General features: G+C 40.9%; 4 protein-coding genes across 5 annotated transcripts in view; 2 read left to right on the plus strand and 2 right to left on the minus strand.

Moving 5' to 3' along the window:
- Positions 1 to 1,650, minus strand: part of frmpd1b (FERM and PDZ domain containing 1b) — a 32,061-nt gene extending 30,411 nt beyond the window's left edge. Inside the window, exon 1 of one of the 2 annotated variants that reach the window (XM_008420209.2) lies at positions 1,266 to 1,650. The gene's annotated coding sequence lies outside the window, so the exon portion shown is untranslated. The remainder of the gene's footprint in view (positions 1 to 1,265) is intronic. The other variant, XM_008420211.2, reaches the window with a different exon arrangement.
- Positions 1,651 to 3,920: 2,270 nt separating this feature from the next.
- tomm5 (translocase of outer mitochondrial membrane 5 homolog (yeast)) lies at positions 3,921 to 5,559 on the plus strand. Its single transcript, XM_008420208.2, has 2 exons — positions 3,921 to 4,160; positions 5,262 to 5,559. The coding sequence occupies exons 1-2, from the start codon at positions 4,040 to 4,042 to the stop codon at positions 5,294 to 5,296; spliced, it is 156 nt and encodes a 51-aa protein (XP_008418430.1). The 5' UTR covers positions 3,921 to 4,039; the 3' UTR covers positions 5,297 to 5,559.
- Positions 5,560 to 6,503: 944 nt separating this feature from the next.
- On the plus strand, positions 6,504 to 8,991 carry LOC103471302 (zinc finger and BTB domain-containing protein 5). Its single transcript, XM_008420203.2, has one exon. The coding sequence runs from the start codon at positions 6,925 to 6,927 to the stop codon at positions 8,899 to 8,901; it is 1,977 nt and encodes a 658-aa protein (XP_008418425.1). The 5' UTR covers positions 6,504 to 6,924; the 3' UTR covers positions 8,902 to 8,991.
- Positions 8,992 to 9,094: 103 nt separating this feature from the next.
- On the minus strand, positions 9,095 to 13,826 carry grhpra (glyoxylate reductase/hydroxypyruvate reductase a). Its single transcript, XM_008420204.2, has 9 exons — positions 13,604 to 13,826; positions 13,220 to 13,350; positions 11,984 to 12,056; positions 11,782 to 11,898; positions 11,560 to 11,648; positions 11,330 to 11,431; positions 11,009 to 11,144; positions 10,765 to 10,895; positions 9,095 to 9,714 (listed from the first exon to the last, which is right to left on the minus strand). The coding sequence occupies exons 1-9, from the start codon at positions 13,690 to 13,692 to the stop codon at positions 9,593 to 9,595; spliced, it is 990 nt and encodes a 329-aa protein (XP_008418426.1). The 5' UTR covers positions 13,693 to 13,826; the 3' UTR covers positions 9,095 to 9,592.
- Positions 13,827 to 14,229: the final 403 nt, after the last annotated feature.

Below are 14,229 nucleotides of genomic sequence, written 5' to 3' on the forward strand. Positions count from 1 at the left end.
GGGGTTGAGGGGGTGAGGAAGAGCAGAGCTGGCTGCAAAAAGTGGGACAGAGCTAGCGCTAGTAGATTGAGGCATAACGCTGCCGTGAAAGCATCAAGTCTGTCCTGATGTGCAAGTTCTGCCCGTCGTGATTTTCCTTCGGCACAATGACCTCCCATCACATGCTGTGTATAGCACACATTCCTGAATCACACCGCACAAAGCCTGGAGCAGTTGGAGCGCACACGCGCTCACACACAGGGAACACAAGAACGAAAGCAAAACACCGAGCATCCATTTTTGTATGTGACAGAACCAAAACACTATGCGGATCTGATTTATTTATTTTAAGAGCACCGACGTGCATGCGCTGATGATGACGATGAGGATGAGGACTGGGGGTTAGAGGGGGGGGTACGCAGAACTCTGAACCGCTGTGAGCGCTCACATCGTATCATGTCATGCATTAAATGAAGGCCCCCCAGAACAGCAAAACGCATCGTTCCGGTCTAGTTGTGTTGCACAAGAAGAACAAAATTTGACTTGATAGCTAAAGGATACGACTACAAATACAGAGGGAGAGAAAAGACGGGGACGGGGACCACCGTCCTACTATGGCTGTACATCGCCTACGCCCATTCAAAATGTTTTACAACCCAGATCCTGACATCACCCCCTCCCTCCTCCTCCCCACAATGTGTGATCCGGCAGGATTTAGTCCGTGCGTTTCCAATGATTTCACTGCGCAGACCAGAGCGTGGGTTTCCATTCCTGCTGCACCAGCCATGTATGTTAGCGAATGTGGCGATTTAAATATGGTTGATTGGTCAGCTCAATGCATGCCCGTAATTCTGACTCATATTTAACACCAAATTGACCCGAGATGTGAGAGCGAGTTCACCCATAAATGCTTTATAATGCTCTCAGAATAATCGATACGTTTCTCATCTCACTGACCAAAAAGTAACTTAGACAGGTGGGCGCAACCGTGGCCCCAATGTGGGCAGAACAAAGAAAGAAAGAAAGAAAGAAAAAAAAGGGCCAGTGTCTCGTTGGCTCGTTTGTAATCTTAATCGGATATAATCTTGTTTCGTAAACCCTGAGACACACCGGGTGTAACCCGCAGTCGGTGTGCAGGCGACCGTCATGTCGTGATCCGGTTCCACGCCGTAAACGTTAAAACGAACGGCGAGGATTGGAGGCGATCGGTGCCGCCGGTGCGTCACGTCCAGCCGAGCGCTCCCCTCCATCAGACAATAACACCGGGAAATACCGAGAAGACTCACCTCGTGGTCTGAGGAGGACGCAGACAGACGGTCCGGGGTGTGTGGAGGGGGGCTTAATCCCCCTCCCGAAAAGATCGGTGATCCGGAGAATTTCAAAAGGGGGGGTGAGAGGATGGTGGTTGATTGCGAGAAATCCGCGGTGTCCGGCCGGAGCAGAGGATGATTCTGGTGGTGGCTATACGCTGGATGCTGTCATCGCGCTGGGACTGCTCTCTCGGCTTTAATCCGCGGCCCTGAGCTCAGAAATAACCCACCCCCTCCCTCTGTCAGCGTCTCTCCTCCCTGTCTCCATCCCTGTCTGTCCGGAGGACCCGCGCCCCTCCTTCACTAAAAATAAAGCCCCAAAAATAACAATAAAATTCATGCTGTCGAGAGAAGTTAATACCTTTTAAACTGCAATGCTTATTTATCCAATATTATTTCCTCATATCTCCGCCTTTGCTATAGCAAACAGTCTTTAAACATAGTGAATGGATATTCACGAATAAGCTAAGTTACATGATATTGAATTAAAATAGACGCTTCGTTGAATTTAGTTAGCTCCCCTTTTCACTAACGCGGCATTAATGTGTAATTTATAAATAAATAAATAATGTCCTATTATTTATCAGTTATATCTATTACAAGATTAACTAAAGTTACTGGAGACGATTTGCTTTTACTGTGCATACTGGAACCAGTTATTTGCATATAATATAAAAACCGCACAGACTTTTTTTTCCCTCAATGTCAGACTTAATCTCTCATGTTTCAGTTCAGTTAAATTATTTCTATTTGATTAATGCTTTTTTTCTCTCTTTTATGTTTATTATTATTATTATTATTATTATTATTATTATTATTATTATTATTATTATTATTATTATTATTATTATTATTATCATCATCATCNGATACAATAGAATATAAGTAATGATCAAATAGAAACCCACAGATGAACACATCTGAACAAAGAAATAAGTGCTAGTACTGCTACTGCGATTACTACTACAACTAATGGTACCACCACCATCATCATCATCATCATCATCATCATCATCATCATCATCATCATCATTATTATTATTATTATTATTATTATTATTATTATTATTATTATTATTATTATTATTATTATTATTATTATTTCTTTCAAGTCTTTCTGACCATAATTTCCAAATGCCTGATTAATGTGTTGCATTGGAAAAATTCAGCAGCCATACTACTCAAACAGACACTCTCTGTGGCCCAGAGATGAAAGTGTTTTTGTGCAAAACACAACTAAAAGCCTGACTGCAGTTTTAGTTGTTTGTCTTGTATTTCTCGGTTTTGAACACAAAGCTGTTTCTATTATTCCTGCTTTCAGTTTTCACATGCACTCATAATGACACAGAGACGTATAAGAGGTAGGGAGCCACATGGCTCTGTGGCAGAGCAGGCAACAGTCGTCAATGCTGTTGTCCTCGGTTGGATTCCCAGCCTCAGGTCATTTTTTAGCAAGGCTTTTTATTCTCACTCTGCCTTTCCTCCTCTCCAGCTTCTGATGAATAAAGGCCATTGTTGTCATAAAAACCTTTAAAAAGGCTGTCAATGAGGTGTTTGGTAATAATGATTATCATAATATTATAGGAAATGGGGAAAACCTTCAAGTCTGCGAGCATGTTCCCATCTTTGAAGTACATAGCTGACTGCAAGACGGTATGTTGATTTGCAGGAGGTACTAGAGTTAATTTTCAAATATATGGCATTGTGTAGAAAAGAACATTATGTGTGGATTTATTGAAGCAACGTCACAAGACATCAGCCTGGAAGTTAAAGCTTGTGAACAAGTGGGACTTGCACATATATATAAGCAAAGACCTAAACATACCTCTAAATAAGTTGCAAGTATAGTTTACGGACAATAAGATCAATGTTTGGGAGTGGTCATCACAAAGCCAGAGATCTCAGTTCTAAAGGCCATTTGTGCAGAGACTTAAAAAAAAAATGTTGCGTGAACAAAATAATCTACAAACCTAAATGTAATATCTCCATTGGGAAAGAGATGTATCGCCTATCCACACACAAAAAAAGAACCCAATAAAAACACCAGTAGCTGTGTAATATAACGAACAAACAAAAAGTAATAATTAAAAGACAAAGAATAAAACACAGCATCCCAATTTTGATCACCAGAAATCCACAATGTGAATTGGATTAGTATACTTTCGGCATTTTTGGAAAAAAAAACAAACAACAAGAACAAAAAACAACAACTGCTAGGAACAGGCTAACACGAAATATAATACATAAAAGAGAAAATGTGTAGGAGACACTGACAGTAACAGGTGAATTGAATAATACATTTAGAAAATAAGATGAAGTCATACAAAATTTACCAGTTCCTCACATTGCCCTATTTTTTCCGTCTCCGTGTAACAATTTAACTTCATTTCACACAATAATACAGTATAGAATTTACCCAAGCATATTTCTCATATCTGCTATTTTCCAATTAAACATCAAAAATCATATCTTGATTTTACTCATAACAAAAAGACAAACAAAATTTTTACAAACTAACCTAAAATTCGTGTATGATTCAAACTTGAGAAAATAAATTATTCATATATTGTGTTCACCGTAGGAGGGCAGTGACGTTCTCAGAAAAAGAAGACGGGAACAAGTTTGTCCCTCCGTGCGCACCGTACCGCTCGGTGTCCTTGTTTCCGGTTGTACGTTTTCGTTTCACGTGAAGGCAGAGGAAGGTGAAATTTTCAACCAGATAATACATCTGAGGAAAAACCACAACAAAAATGTTTAAACTTGAAGGACTCGGGCCTAAAATGGACCCAGAGGAGATGAAGAGGAAAATGCGGGAAGACGTCATCTCGTCGTTACGAAATTTCCTCATTTACGTCGCTCTGCTCAGAGCCAGTGAGTACAGACAAAAATGGCATTGAGAATCCGTATATTTCAGTTTCTAAGTAATATTTAAGTAAAAAAGCAGCTTTGTGCATTTAATGTTTGCACATCATTGTATTATTATTATTATTATTATTTTTTGTTTTGAAACAAATACTCAATCAAAATGCACAATATGATCATTTTAGGCAGAATATTTTACCAGTTTTTGACCTTCATTATATTGGGAAAACATGGGACTGTGATATTATTGTTAAATATTGCGATGAGTTTAAGAATTTAAACCCACATTTTCCAGGCTCTTCCTTGTTTCCCACAAATAATGACGTCTATACCACTCTACTTACTATTAAGCTCTACAGACGCGACACATACAAGAAATTTGATTATTGAAAAGTTAATTTATTTCAGTTACTTGGCTCACTAATTGAAACTGAGTATACACAGATTAATTACTAATGTTTTCAGCCTTTGTTACTGTTATGATTTTCATTTCACATCGAATAAAAACATGATATTTAAGATTAAAATATTACATCAAGCCACTGATAAAAATGATTACAAAAAAAGCAAACCGTTTTTAACACAGAAATATGGACTCAGTGTGACTCAGTATGTTTAATATCTATATAAAAGTTATTTTCAAAAAGGCACTTTAAATCTAACAAATAACAAATGAGTCTCATGGGAACTCATATTCTAGTTTCTTGAATATAACCGTTTGGTGTGGGCATAGAAGAGGAAAAGTCAATTCCGTCATGTATATTATTCGTAAACATAATTTGAATGCAAATATAAGAAGCTTCCTAATGTTTCTTTCAAGCAGTCCTTTACGATTGTGAAAATACACACTTAACTTGGAACTTTCTATATTGTGCAAGTGTGTTTCCATCATTCTGATCTTTATAGACTAACACAACTGTAACAAGCTGATATTTGTTTCTTGACTAAAATATGTCAAACAAGGCAAATCTATTGTTCTCGTGAGCAAAGAAGCACTTTAGTACTTTTTTGGCTGCCAGCTGGTTGGCAGTGTGCAGCATCAAGCATCAAAGCTGGTAAAACTCCCTTAATTCTCTTTTTGTTTATGTTTAATGCTTCTTGTGCTCACAGCCCCATATGTGTTAAAGAAACTGGACAGCATATGAGTCGAGTTCCCTGGTCCATGCCTCCATCCACAGTTTCCTACATCAGAGACGGCGAGGACCTCCTCATGAAGCCAATCGTCCTGTTCGTGGATCTCTGGAAAACCACCAATATTTTTCCTTGGCTTCATCTGAGACTCTTGCTGTTCTCATGTTCAGTTTGTGAACTTTAGTCTTATTTTCTAATATGTAAGCTTTGTCTTTTGGTAATGTGTCTACCAGTGTGATTATTCAACAAATAAACTGTTGATTTTGTCCATTTAAAAGTGTGAAATTAATTATTGCAGTCATGTAATACTTTATATTGTGCTTCCCTTGTTTTACTGACCAGGCATACATTTTCATAATGTCCCTTAGGAAGTTCCATCTGCAGTGCACACTAAATAACATAATTTTAGTATTATTCTGGTTGGATATTAAACACCGTTTCTGTTAGTTCATTTAAATTAGTTTCCTTCCACACACCCAGTTTCCAAGCATAGATCATGAAGTAAGGACCATTCTACAAGCTCATTTTATCGTAATCCATTTCATAAACCTCTTGCGATGTGTGTTTGCGATCAGGTAAAAACGCCCATTTGTGTGAAAGGTTCACCAGTCTGACCCAAACTGTCATCCTCCTAACAAAGAACATTGTTTAGGATGTTCAGAAACTACCAGAGCTCAAGTCTGACAAACTGGAAGATCCCAAAATATTGGCGTCCACAGTTAACCAACCCAGCTTATTAGTAGCATGGATCGAGAAGATCCCAAACAAGAAAAAAAGCCACATCCATCAAGATTGAAACTTGCTGATGCCCACATGGACAATCAACTATCTGCTGATAAAGTTTTATGGGTCAAATGAATGATTCTTCCACTTCTTTGATAGTTTCATGGTTCTACCATTTCTGATAAAGAGAGTAGTCAATCCATTTCTGGTCAAATTTACTCCAGGAGTTTGAAGATTCTCAAACCTGCTTGTTTCTTTGAAACTTAAGGGACATATATTCAGATATTTCTGTAGAGTTTTGCAAATATATTGCGCTTGACCACACAAGTTTAAGAATTTCACATTTCTATAATTTTTTATTTCTTGAGTTTGATCTTTTTTCTTGTGTTGATTTTATTTTATTTTATTTTGCTTTTTTTGCCATTTGAAAGTCGATTTTTTTTCTATCCGATGTTGTACTTCCCCAAGTTTACCACTTGGGGGCAGTGTTAGCTGAAAGAGTCAATGAATGAGACCGCAAAAGGACGGGAGGCTCAGACAATGGATGCGATTATGTGAGCGCTCTGGATTAAGTAGCGATGTTATAACAAAGGCATGGGACTTGATATAAATCGAGTGTTTCAGCAGCAGCAGCAGAGAGAAATGTGCTGACACTGACCCCATTCCTATTTTTTGGAGGTAAAGCTCGAGTCTGCATCGCATCCCTCCGTGTTATTGTTGGTCCAGGCCCGCCCATACTCCACAGCATCTCCGGGAAAGCCTTGGACAACACTTATCTATTCATTACAAGAGAGGAAGGTGAGTCGGCTGAGGAAGCAGCATTAATATGAGATGTGGACAATATTAGTAACCTGCGTATAAGTTTCTATAACGCAACGGATGCTCGAATATTCTTAATTAAGAAGCTCCACTTGCTGTGATGGACTTTCCAGGACATTTCCAGCATATTTTCAAACAGCTCAACCACCAGCGCCTGCATGGCCAACTGTGTGACTGTGTGGTGGTGGTTGGAGGTCAGAGCTTCCAGGCCCACTGCTCCATCCTGGCTGCCAGCAGCTCTCACTTCAGGGCTCTCCTCAGCTCCATCGATGAGGGCTCAGGAGCTCAGGGAGTAGGAGCCCGCCATGTGATGGAGCTGGATCCGGAGGTTGTGACACCAGAGGCCTTCTCCACCCTCCTGGACATGATCTACACCTCCACCCTCTCCTTAGGGGCCTCCAATGAGATGGACGTGTTGTTAGCTGCATCCCATCTCCACCTCAATGCCGTGGTCAAGGCCTGCAAACTGCACTTGTCCAGGAAAAACTTTCCTGCCTCAGCACCTAAAGGCTGGAGATCAGTGCAGCAGCACCAGCTGCAGCAAAGTCTGTGCTCCCAGGTGGCAACCGTTCCACAGCATCTGGTAACCTCAGCCACAGAGGAAGACTCTGAGATAGAGGACATGGGGATGGAGGTGAGTCAGTCTGGAGAGGATGAAAGCCAAGGCATGGAGAGGAGTGAACAATTCACAGCACCATCTTTGAGACAAAAACGAAAGTCAGATGAGGAGCTCCTTGGTGACAAGAAGAGGATGTTTAGCTACAAAGAGTGTTCACCCACTGTGACCAGGAGCACAGAGGAAGGAGGAGAGGATCTATCATCATCAGGCTGCCTGAAGACGACTGGCAGGCAATGGGACAACCGACGTGACGATGAAGATGAGGAGGAAGAGAAATATGAGGCAACCAAGGGGGAGTTGGAAGAAATCCAGCTGCCGACTCAGTCAGACAGCAGCACAGGAGGGGCAGGAGTGTGGAAAAAGGCTGAAGGTACAGATGGAGACGCTGGGGTTAAAGTTAAAGTTGGAGAAGAGGAGCAGGATGAGCCAAAGATACTGATTGAGGTGAAAATGGAAAATATGGGCTCCTACTCCAATGATTTAGACACAATACCAAACAACTCTCCTCCATCACCACTAGAGGCGCAAATTGGTGATGAAAAAATTAACATGGCTGATGGTGTAACGTTATCATCACAGCTGTGCACAGATGTTCACACAGATACGCTGACAGGGTCTGGGGATCTGGGTGGGGTCACAGTGGACGGTGAAGGCCTGGACAGCTTCTCTGAACTTGCCTTTTCCTGCTTTCTCAATCCCAGCAGTGAAAGTGTAATGGGAGCCTTGGGAGAAGAAGATACTCTAGCTAGTCTGACAGCTGCTGCCACTGCTGCTGCTGCTGCTAGTGATGCTCCTACAGTTCCCAAAGATGCAACGACACAGAGTCAAATGGCAGAAGAAGCAAGTGCATCTTCTGTCCAGTCCTCCGACTCTTCATCCTCTCTTGTTTTTCCAGTAACCCCTGTCCCTTTGCAGCAAATTCTCCCAACTCAGAGCTCTGGATTCAGTGACACAATCATCCTCCAACCCAATCAGAACTCCTTGGCAGGGTTCTTGAGCGGCATCAGACCGAGTCTCAGTCTGGACGCCTCGCTCGTCCAACCCTCCAGGACCGGGAAAAGCTCTGGGGCTCCGACTTTCCGTCGCATCGCCCCCAAAGTATTGCCTGGATCAGAATCCTGCACAGACACTCCCTCTGGAACAGCAGGTGACGGCGCAGATAGACCAAGCCTGACTAGAGCTTCTGAGGATGTACTCTCGAAGTGCAAGAAAGCAGCTGCTGAGGACCACGTGCTGCTGGTGGAAGGGGAAAAGAAATACGCCTGCAAGATCTGCTGCAAGACCTTCATGAACCTGACGGACTGTAAGAAGCACATTCGCGTCCACACCGGAGAGAAGCCCTATCCCTGTCCAAAGTGCGGCAAGCGCTTCAGCCAGTCCTCCCACCTCTATAAACACTCAAAAAACACCTGCATGAACTTTAAAGACGATCAGGCCTTCTCAGACTCTCTGCTTTAATCTGTGCTTTTAGCACACACTCTGGTCGAAATTCTTAACTTCATCTGATATGAAATAAAAGAAATTCATGTCTTTTCCTGTTCTACATTGTATGGTTTCCTGTTGTGGTTATTATAAATGAAGGCAATGATGTAAAAATGCTATGAAGGCACCATAACACCATAAGAAGTGAAAAAAACTGAGAGTAGACATGTTGTATTTGGTCACCTTTTAATTATATGGCTTAATTAGATGCTCAAGCACAAATTTTGTATATTTAAATGACAGTTCAGTTCTTTTCTTCAAAGAATGGTCTCTTTAAGCAGAGCAGGAGTGTTTTACTGTTTAGTAAGTGCAGATCTGCAACATCAATGTCTGAATAAAGTACTGATCACCACCATGTACAATGCACATTTTTTATAAGAGAAACATCTTAACAAGGTAGTAAAATATTATTTCTATATCATTTCAGATGGTGTGATGAAAGATCAGTACTATTTAAAAATAATACGAATAGTAAGACTCTGACTAGACACAGAGGGTGTGCTTAACCTTCTTTCGAAGAACTTTACTACATTTACTAGTGTGATCAAATCAACTTCTTAAGGTGCTAGAACATGTCTAGACTGCATTAGGACTCCCACCACTATTTTCTACCTCACTGTACAGTTTTCATGAAGTAGCAGTAGGCACGGCGGTTCCTTTTCACTGTCTACAAGCGGAGTTCGCTTGGCATGTCCAAGCCCTGCAAACCTCCCAGCAGGTTCTGAACAGTCAGTGCTGACATGACGCCTCTGGTGGAGTAAGTGGCACTGCCTATGTGAGGTAACACCACTGCACAAGGAAAAGGGGACAGAAAAACGAAGGTCAATCATTTACATTTTTGCTTATAAAAGCGCCTTTGCAAACCATAAACTTCAGTGCATTTTGTGGAGGTTTTTATTTGACTGACCAACACAAAGTAGTGCAGAATTGTGAAGTGGAAGTAAAATGATTTATTTATGCTATTTTAAAAAATTCTTGACAAATAAAAATCTGAAAAGTGTAGCACGTATGGATGCAGCCTGCCTGATTCAATGACTAAATAGAAGTGCCTTTGCTGCAATTACAGCTGCAGGCCTCAAGCCTACAGCTCAAACTCAGGCAGACTTTTGATTTTGTGCAAATCAATTTTAAAATAAGATAGACTTAGGTTTAGGTTTGACTGAAACATTCTAATACATGAAAATGAATTGCTGTAAACCGTTAGATGTCTGGCTGGGTGTTGTGGAGAGTGTTGTGGTTCTCAAGAGCTGCCTTGAGACCACATTTTCAAAGTCTCGGTTTTAGCTTTTTTTTTTTTTTTGCCTCAGATGTTTTGGTTTCTGAATTTTTCTCAAGACAAGTTAAGCCCACAGTAACACAAGCATTTTTTGCTGCAACTTAGTGTGAAACTACTAGCTGTGTTGTGAGAAGATAACAGGAATGAGAAAAGAAGAGGGAGAAATATTTTCCAGTGCAACGGTTTTCTAAATGGTCTCTCATTGGTTTGGTTTTGGTCTCTGTCCCCTGTGTTCTCGTCTTGACTCCAGCTCCAGTCTAGGGTCATTGTCCTTCCCTCTCCAAAGTCTTATACAGCCTCTTCCAGACGTTTTTCTTTCAGGATTTCTCTGTATTTATCTCCATCCATCAACTCTGCTCAGCCTAACAGCACGATGCTGCCAACACCACATTTCTCCTTAATGGTGGTGTGCTCAAGGTGATGTGCAGTGTTAATTTTTTGCCACATGTAGTGTGCAATCCCCTGTTTTGCTGTATTACCTTAAATCCCATTAAAATGCATTGAAATTTGCAGTGACAAAAATGTGAAAAAAGCTCACGATGTAGAAATGTTTTTGTACTTACCACAGTTTTTCAGGGTAAGAAGCGGGTGGTTTGTTGGGAGAGGCTCAGGTGTTGTAACATCCAGGCCGGCTGCAGCTATCTGTCCGCTCTTAAGAGCCTCATAGAGGTCTTCCTGGTTCACCACAGCTCCTCTAAAACAAAGAACTAGTTACATCGCCATCCTCATGTATCGTCGCAGCAAAGATACCAGAAGGCGGCCTGAATCTGCATGCCTGGCCCTCCGGTACAGCTTTTAAATGTCTACCTGCTTGAGTTGATGAACACTGCAGTTTTTTTCATCTTGCTGAAAAATGCCTTGTCACACAGGCCCTGAGTTTCTGGTGTCAGTGAGCAGGAAACCACAACGAAATCACTCTCTGACACAAGCGTGTCCAGGGGAACTGCTCAACAAAGAGGAGACGGAAATAAATGTAAAACGCAGATGATCGAATGCACAAATTAATTTTTAAACTAATCCTCTGTACTATGGTTAAAAATTGAACTTTGTCTGCGCTGCCATTTCCTCCTCACCAGACTTTCCTTAATTCCCACTTTCACTTTGTATCACTTCCAATGGTTTTCTTACCAAACTCGCCATTCACCTCTGCGGCGTGGGCTTTAGCCGTCCTTCCGGTATACAGCAGTCTCTTAACCCCAAAAGGAAGGAGTCTCTTAGCTATGGCCATACCTGATCACAAAATATGCAACCAAAAGTCTCACGTTTACAAGGTCAAGTCATATAACTCAATGTTATTTGGACGACACAGAATCTGCCACATAGATCTCGAGCTTCCAAGTAGCAACATAAAAACAAACCAATGCGTCCCAGTCCAATGACCCCCACAGTGCTGCCCGACAGGCCGTAACCGCACAGCCAGAGAGGTTTCCATGAGCTCCAGCCACCACTACGACAAAGAGAAACACCTTTATCTAATAAGAATGTAAATTCAGGCAGCTGCTGCCATTTTGGGTTAAAAAGTAACAGAAACACGAATAAGAAAAGTAATTAGTATAAATGAGTAACCCAGTGAGGCTAACTTTTTGACCTCCTCCACTCCCTCTGGTAACCGGCGAGCAGTGGCCAGGAGCAGAGCCACGGTCAGCTCTGCGGTAGCGTCAGTCAGGACATCCGGAGTGTATCCGACACGTATGCCGCTGTTAAAAGGGAAAGAAAAAAAAAAAGCTGAGAAAGCATGAAACATTTCCTTTCAGTATATTTGTTTCGTTTACTGAAGCTCACCGCTTTTTGATCTCATCTAGAGCCAAGTGGTCGAATCCCACAGACATGGTGCTGATTACTTTTAGGTTTGGCCCTAAAGTCAGAGAGGGAGCAGCTGAAATGTTGTGCAGACATTGTTTTAACACTGGATCAAAGAAAAAAAATGACTAAATTCTTCAATAAGCTACAGTGCCTTGTGAGGGTGCTCATAGCCCCATATTGGTTTTTTGGGGGGAGGTCTGAAATGAAGAAGCACACGACCATGAAGTAAGTGGAAGGACGAGAAAACATGATTTCAAAAGATTTTTTTTTTCTAATCTAAAAATGTGTCATACATTTGCATAGATCTACTCTGATACCGCTGAATAAAACACAGTGCAACCAGTTCTCTCCAGTTGTTACCTAATTAGTCAACAGAGTTTGAAATTTTCCACATGGCTGGAAACTAACACTGCACGTCGCTGGGCAAACATCATCCTTACTGTGAAACATAGAAGTGGCAGAATCATGCAGTGGGAATGTTTTTCTTAAACATTCACACCATATTTTTGTTTGGAAATCCTTTTGAAAAACAAGTTTCTTTTTCTACCACTTTGTATTGCTCAGTCACATATAATCCATTTAAGTACATTGAAGTTTGTGGCTGTAACATGGTGAACTGTGATGGTTTGAGTTGTATGGACACTACTTCAAGGCAACGTAAATGAAACAGAGTTACTGACATCTGCCACTGTGATTAACTAACCCAAGAGTTTAAGGAAATGAGCAATGCAGTTCTATTTTTGTAGAAAAAAAAATCTGCAAGTAGTTGTATAGCAGAAACATAAAAAGGGTCCCACTTGTTTGCATTTCTAAAAGAAATTCAAAAAATTAAAAATGCTTTTGCATTGATTGTTTTATTTAATGGTTTAGTTAGATGTTTTAAATAATTCTCAACAACAACCGTATGGGTCACTCTAACTTTAAGTATAGCTACATTTAGCTATGTTTAGGTGCACTAATTTTGCACCTAAATTAGTGCATCTAATTTAGGTGCACTAATTTTGGCTTTTTGAGTAAAAGCAAAAAAAAAAACATATTAATAAAAGACATAATTTGTGGTTAACCAACATTTAAAGAGCTACAAAGGATCCCTGGGATGTACTTTGGGTCTCATGTCACACAAATGTATTATTCTAAGATGCATGTGGATAGTTGCTCAGATTAGGTAAACAGGATGACTGCATGGTCTTGCTATCAGAGCAATGCCTTGCCTACCTGCAGCATCCAGAACCTCAACATCAATCTTGTCTGACAGCAAACACACAAGACCATGAGATCCCTGGACTCCTTTAAGAAGCTCTGTCCGCGGGACAGGCTCATCCGAGTCCCACTGAGACACCTCACATCTGTTTGAGTGGAGACAGAAATGAAGGTAAAAATGACAATGGGATTTATTGTCACTATTGTAAACTAAATGAACACAGACAGTCATCTCAGCTGAAAAAACTGTCAGTAGAAGGTCGTATGAGAGCAATGCTAACATGTTGAAGTTTTATGTAACTTAGGGTCAAATTATCTCAATACACGTGAGCGCTAACTAGCAGGTTTTTAGTTCATTATGCTGCTTGTTCATCGAGACTGTTATAAAGCTCTTCTTACACTCCAGTCGCTCCTGAAAGGATCTTCGTTCCCTCTTGAGGGATGCGCCTCGTTATGAAAACCTTCATCAGTTCCCTCACTGCTTTCATTACAGTTCAGCAACACAGGTTATCTGAACTCTCCTTCGAGCAGAAAACGACCGACTGTTGCAGCTTTACAACCATTTAACCTTCAGTCAACTGCACCATTTCTTCGGTAGGCGGGCACGACACAGGAAGTGCCCAATTTTATGCTTAGTGCGCATGCGCAGAGTCTTTAACACCCCCCACTTTAGTTCCGTGTGTGAAGTTTGTGAGAAGAAGAAAAAATAGAGAACCCGTTGAATATTATAGAAATGTTGTTTTAATGCAAAGCACAACACAGCGTCAGGCGGAAAACAACCTGTGTTTGAGCTCATGAGAGTAGAAAGCGCTTGCGCAATTTCCGAAACAGACAGAAGTCAAACTATCTTAATCAATAAGATATCCAGTACATGTAGATTACAGCAAGTAAGTTAACGACGTTGTTTTATATAAACATAATTGGTTATTTTGTACTTTTAGATAGTTGCAATGAAAAGTACATATTTATGTCTTTCTTACGTTTAAATATGTTTTCGATTGTTTGGTCGCAATATTATATATATA

This window comes from Poecilia reticulata, linkage group LG10 (genome assembly GCF_000633615.1).
Source record: "Poecilia reticulata strain Guanapo linkage group LG10, Guppy_female_1.0+MT, whole genome shotgun sequence".
Lineage (NCBI taxonomy): Eukaryota > Metazoa > Chordata > Actinopteri > Cyprinodontiformes > Poeciliidae > Poecilia > Poecilia reticulata.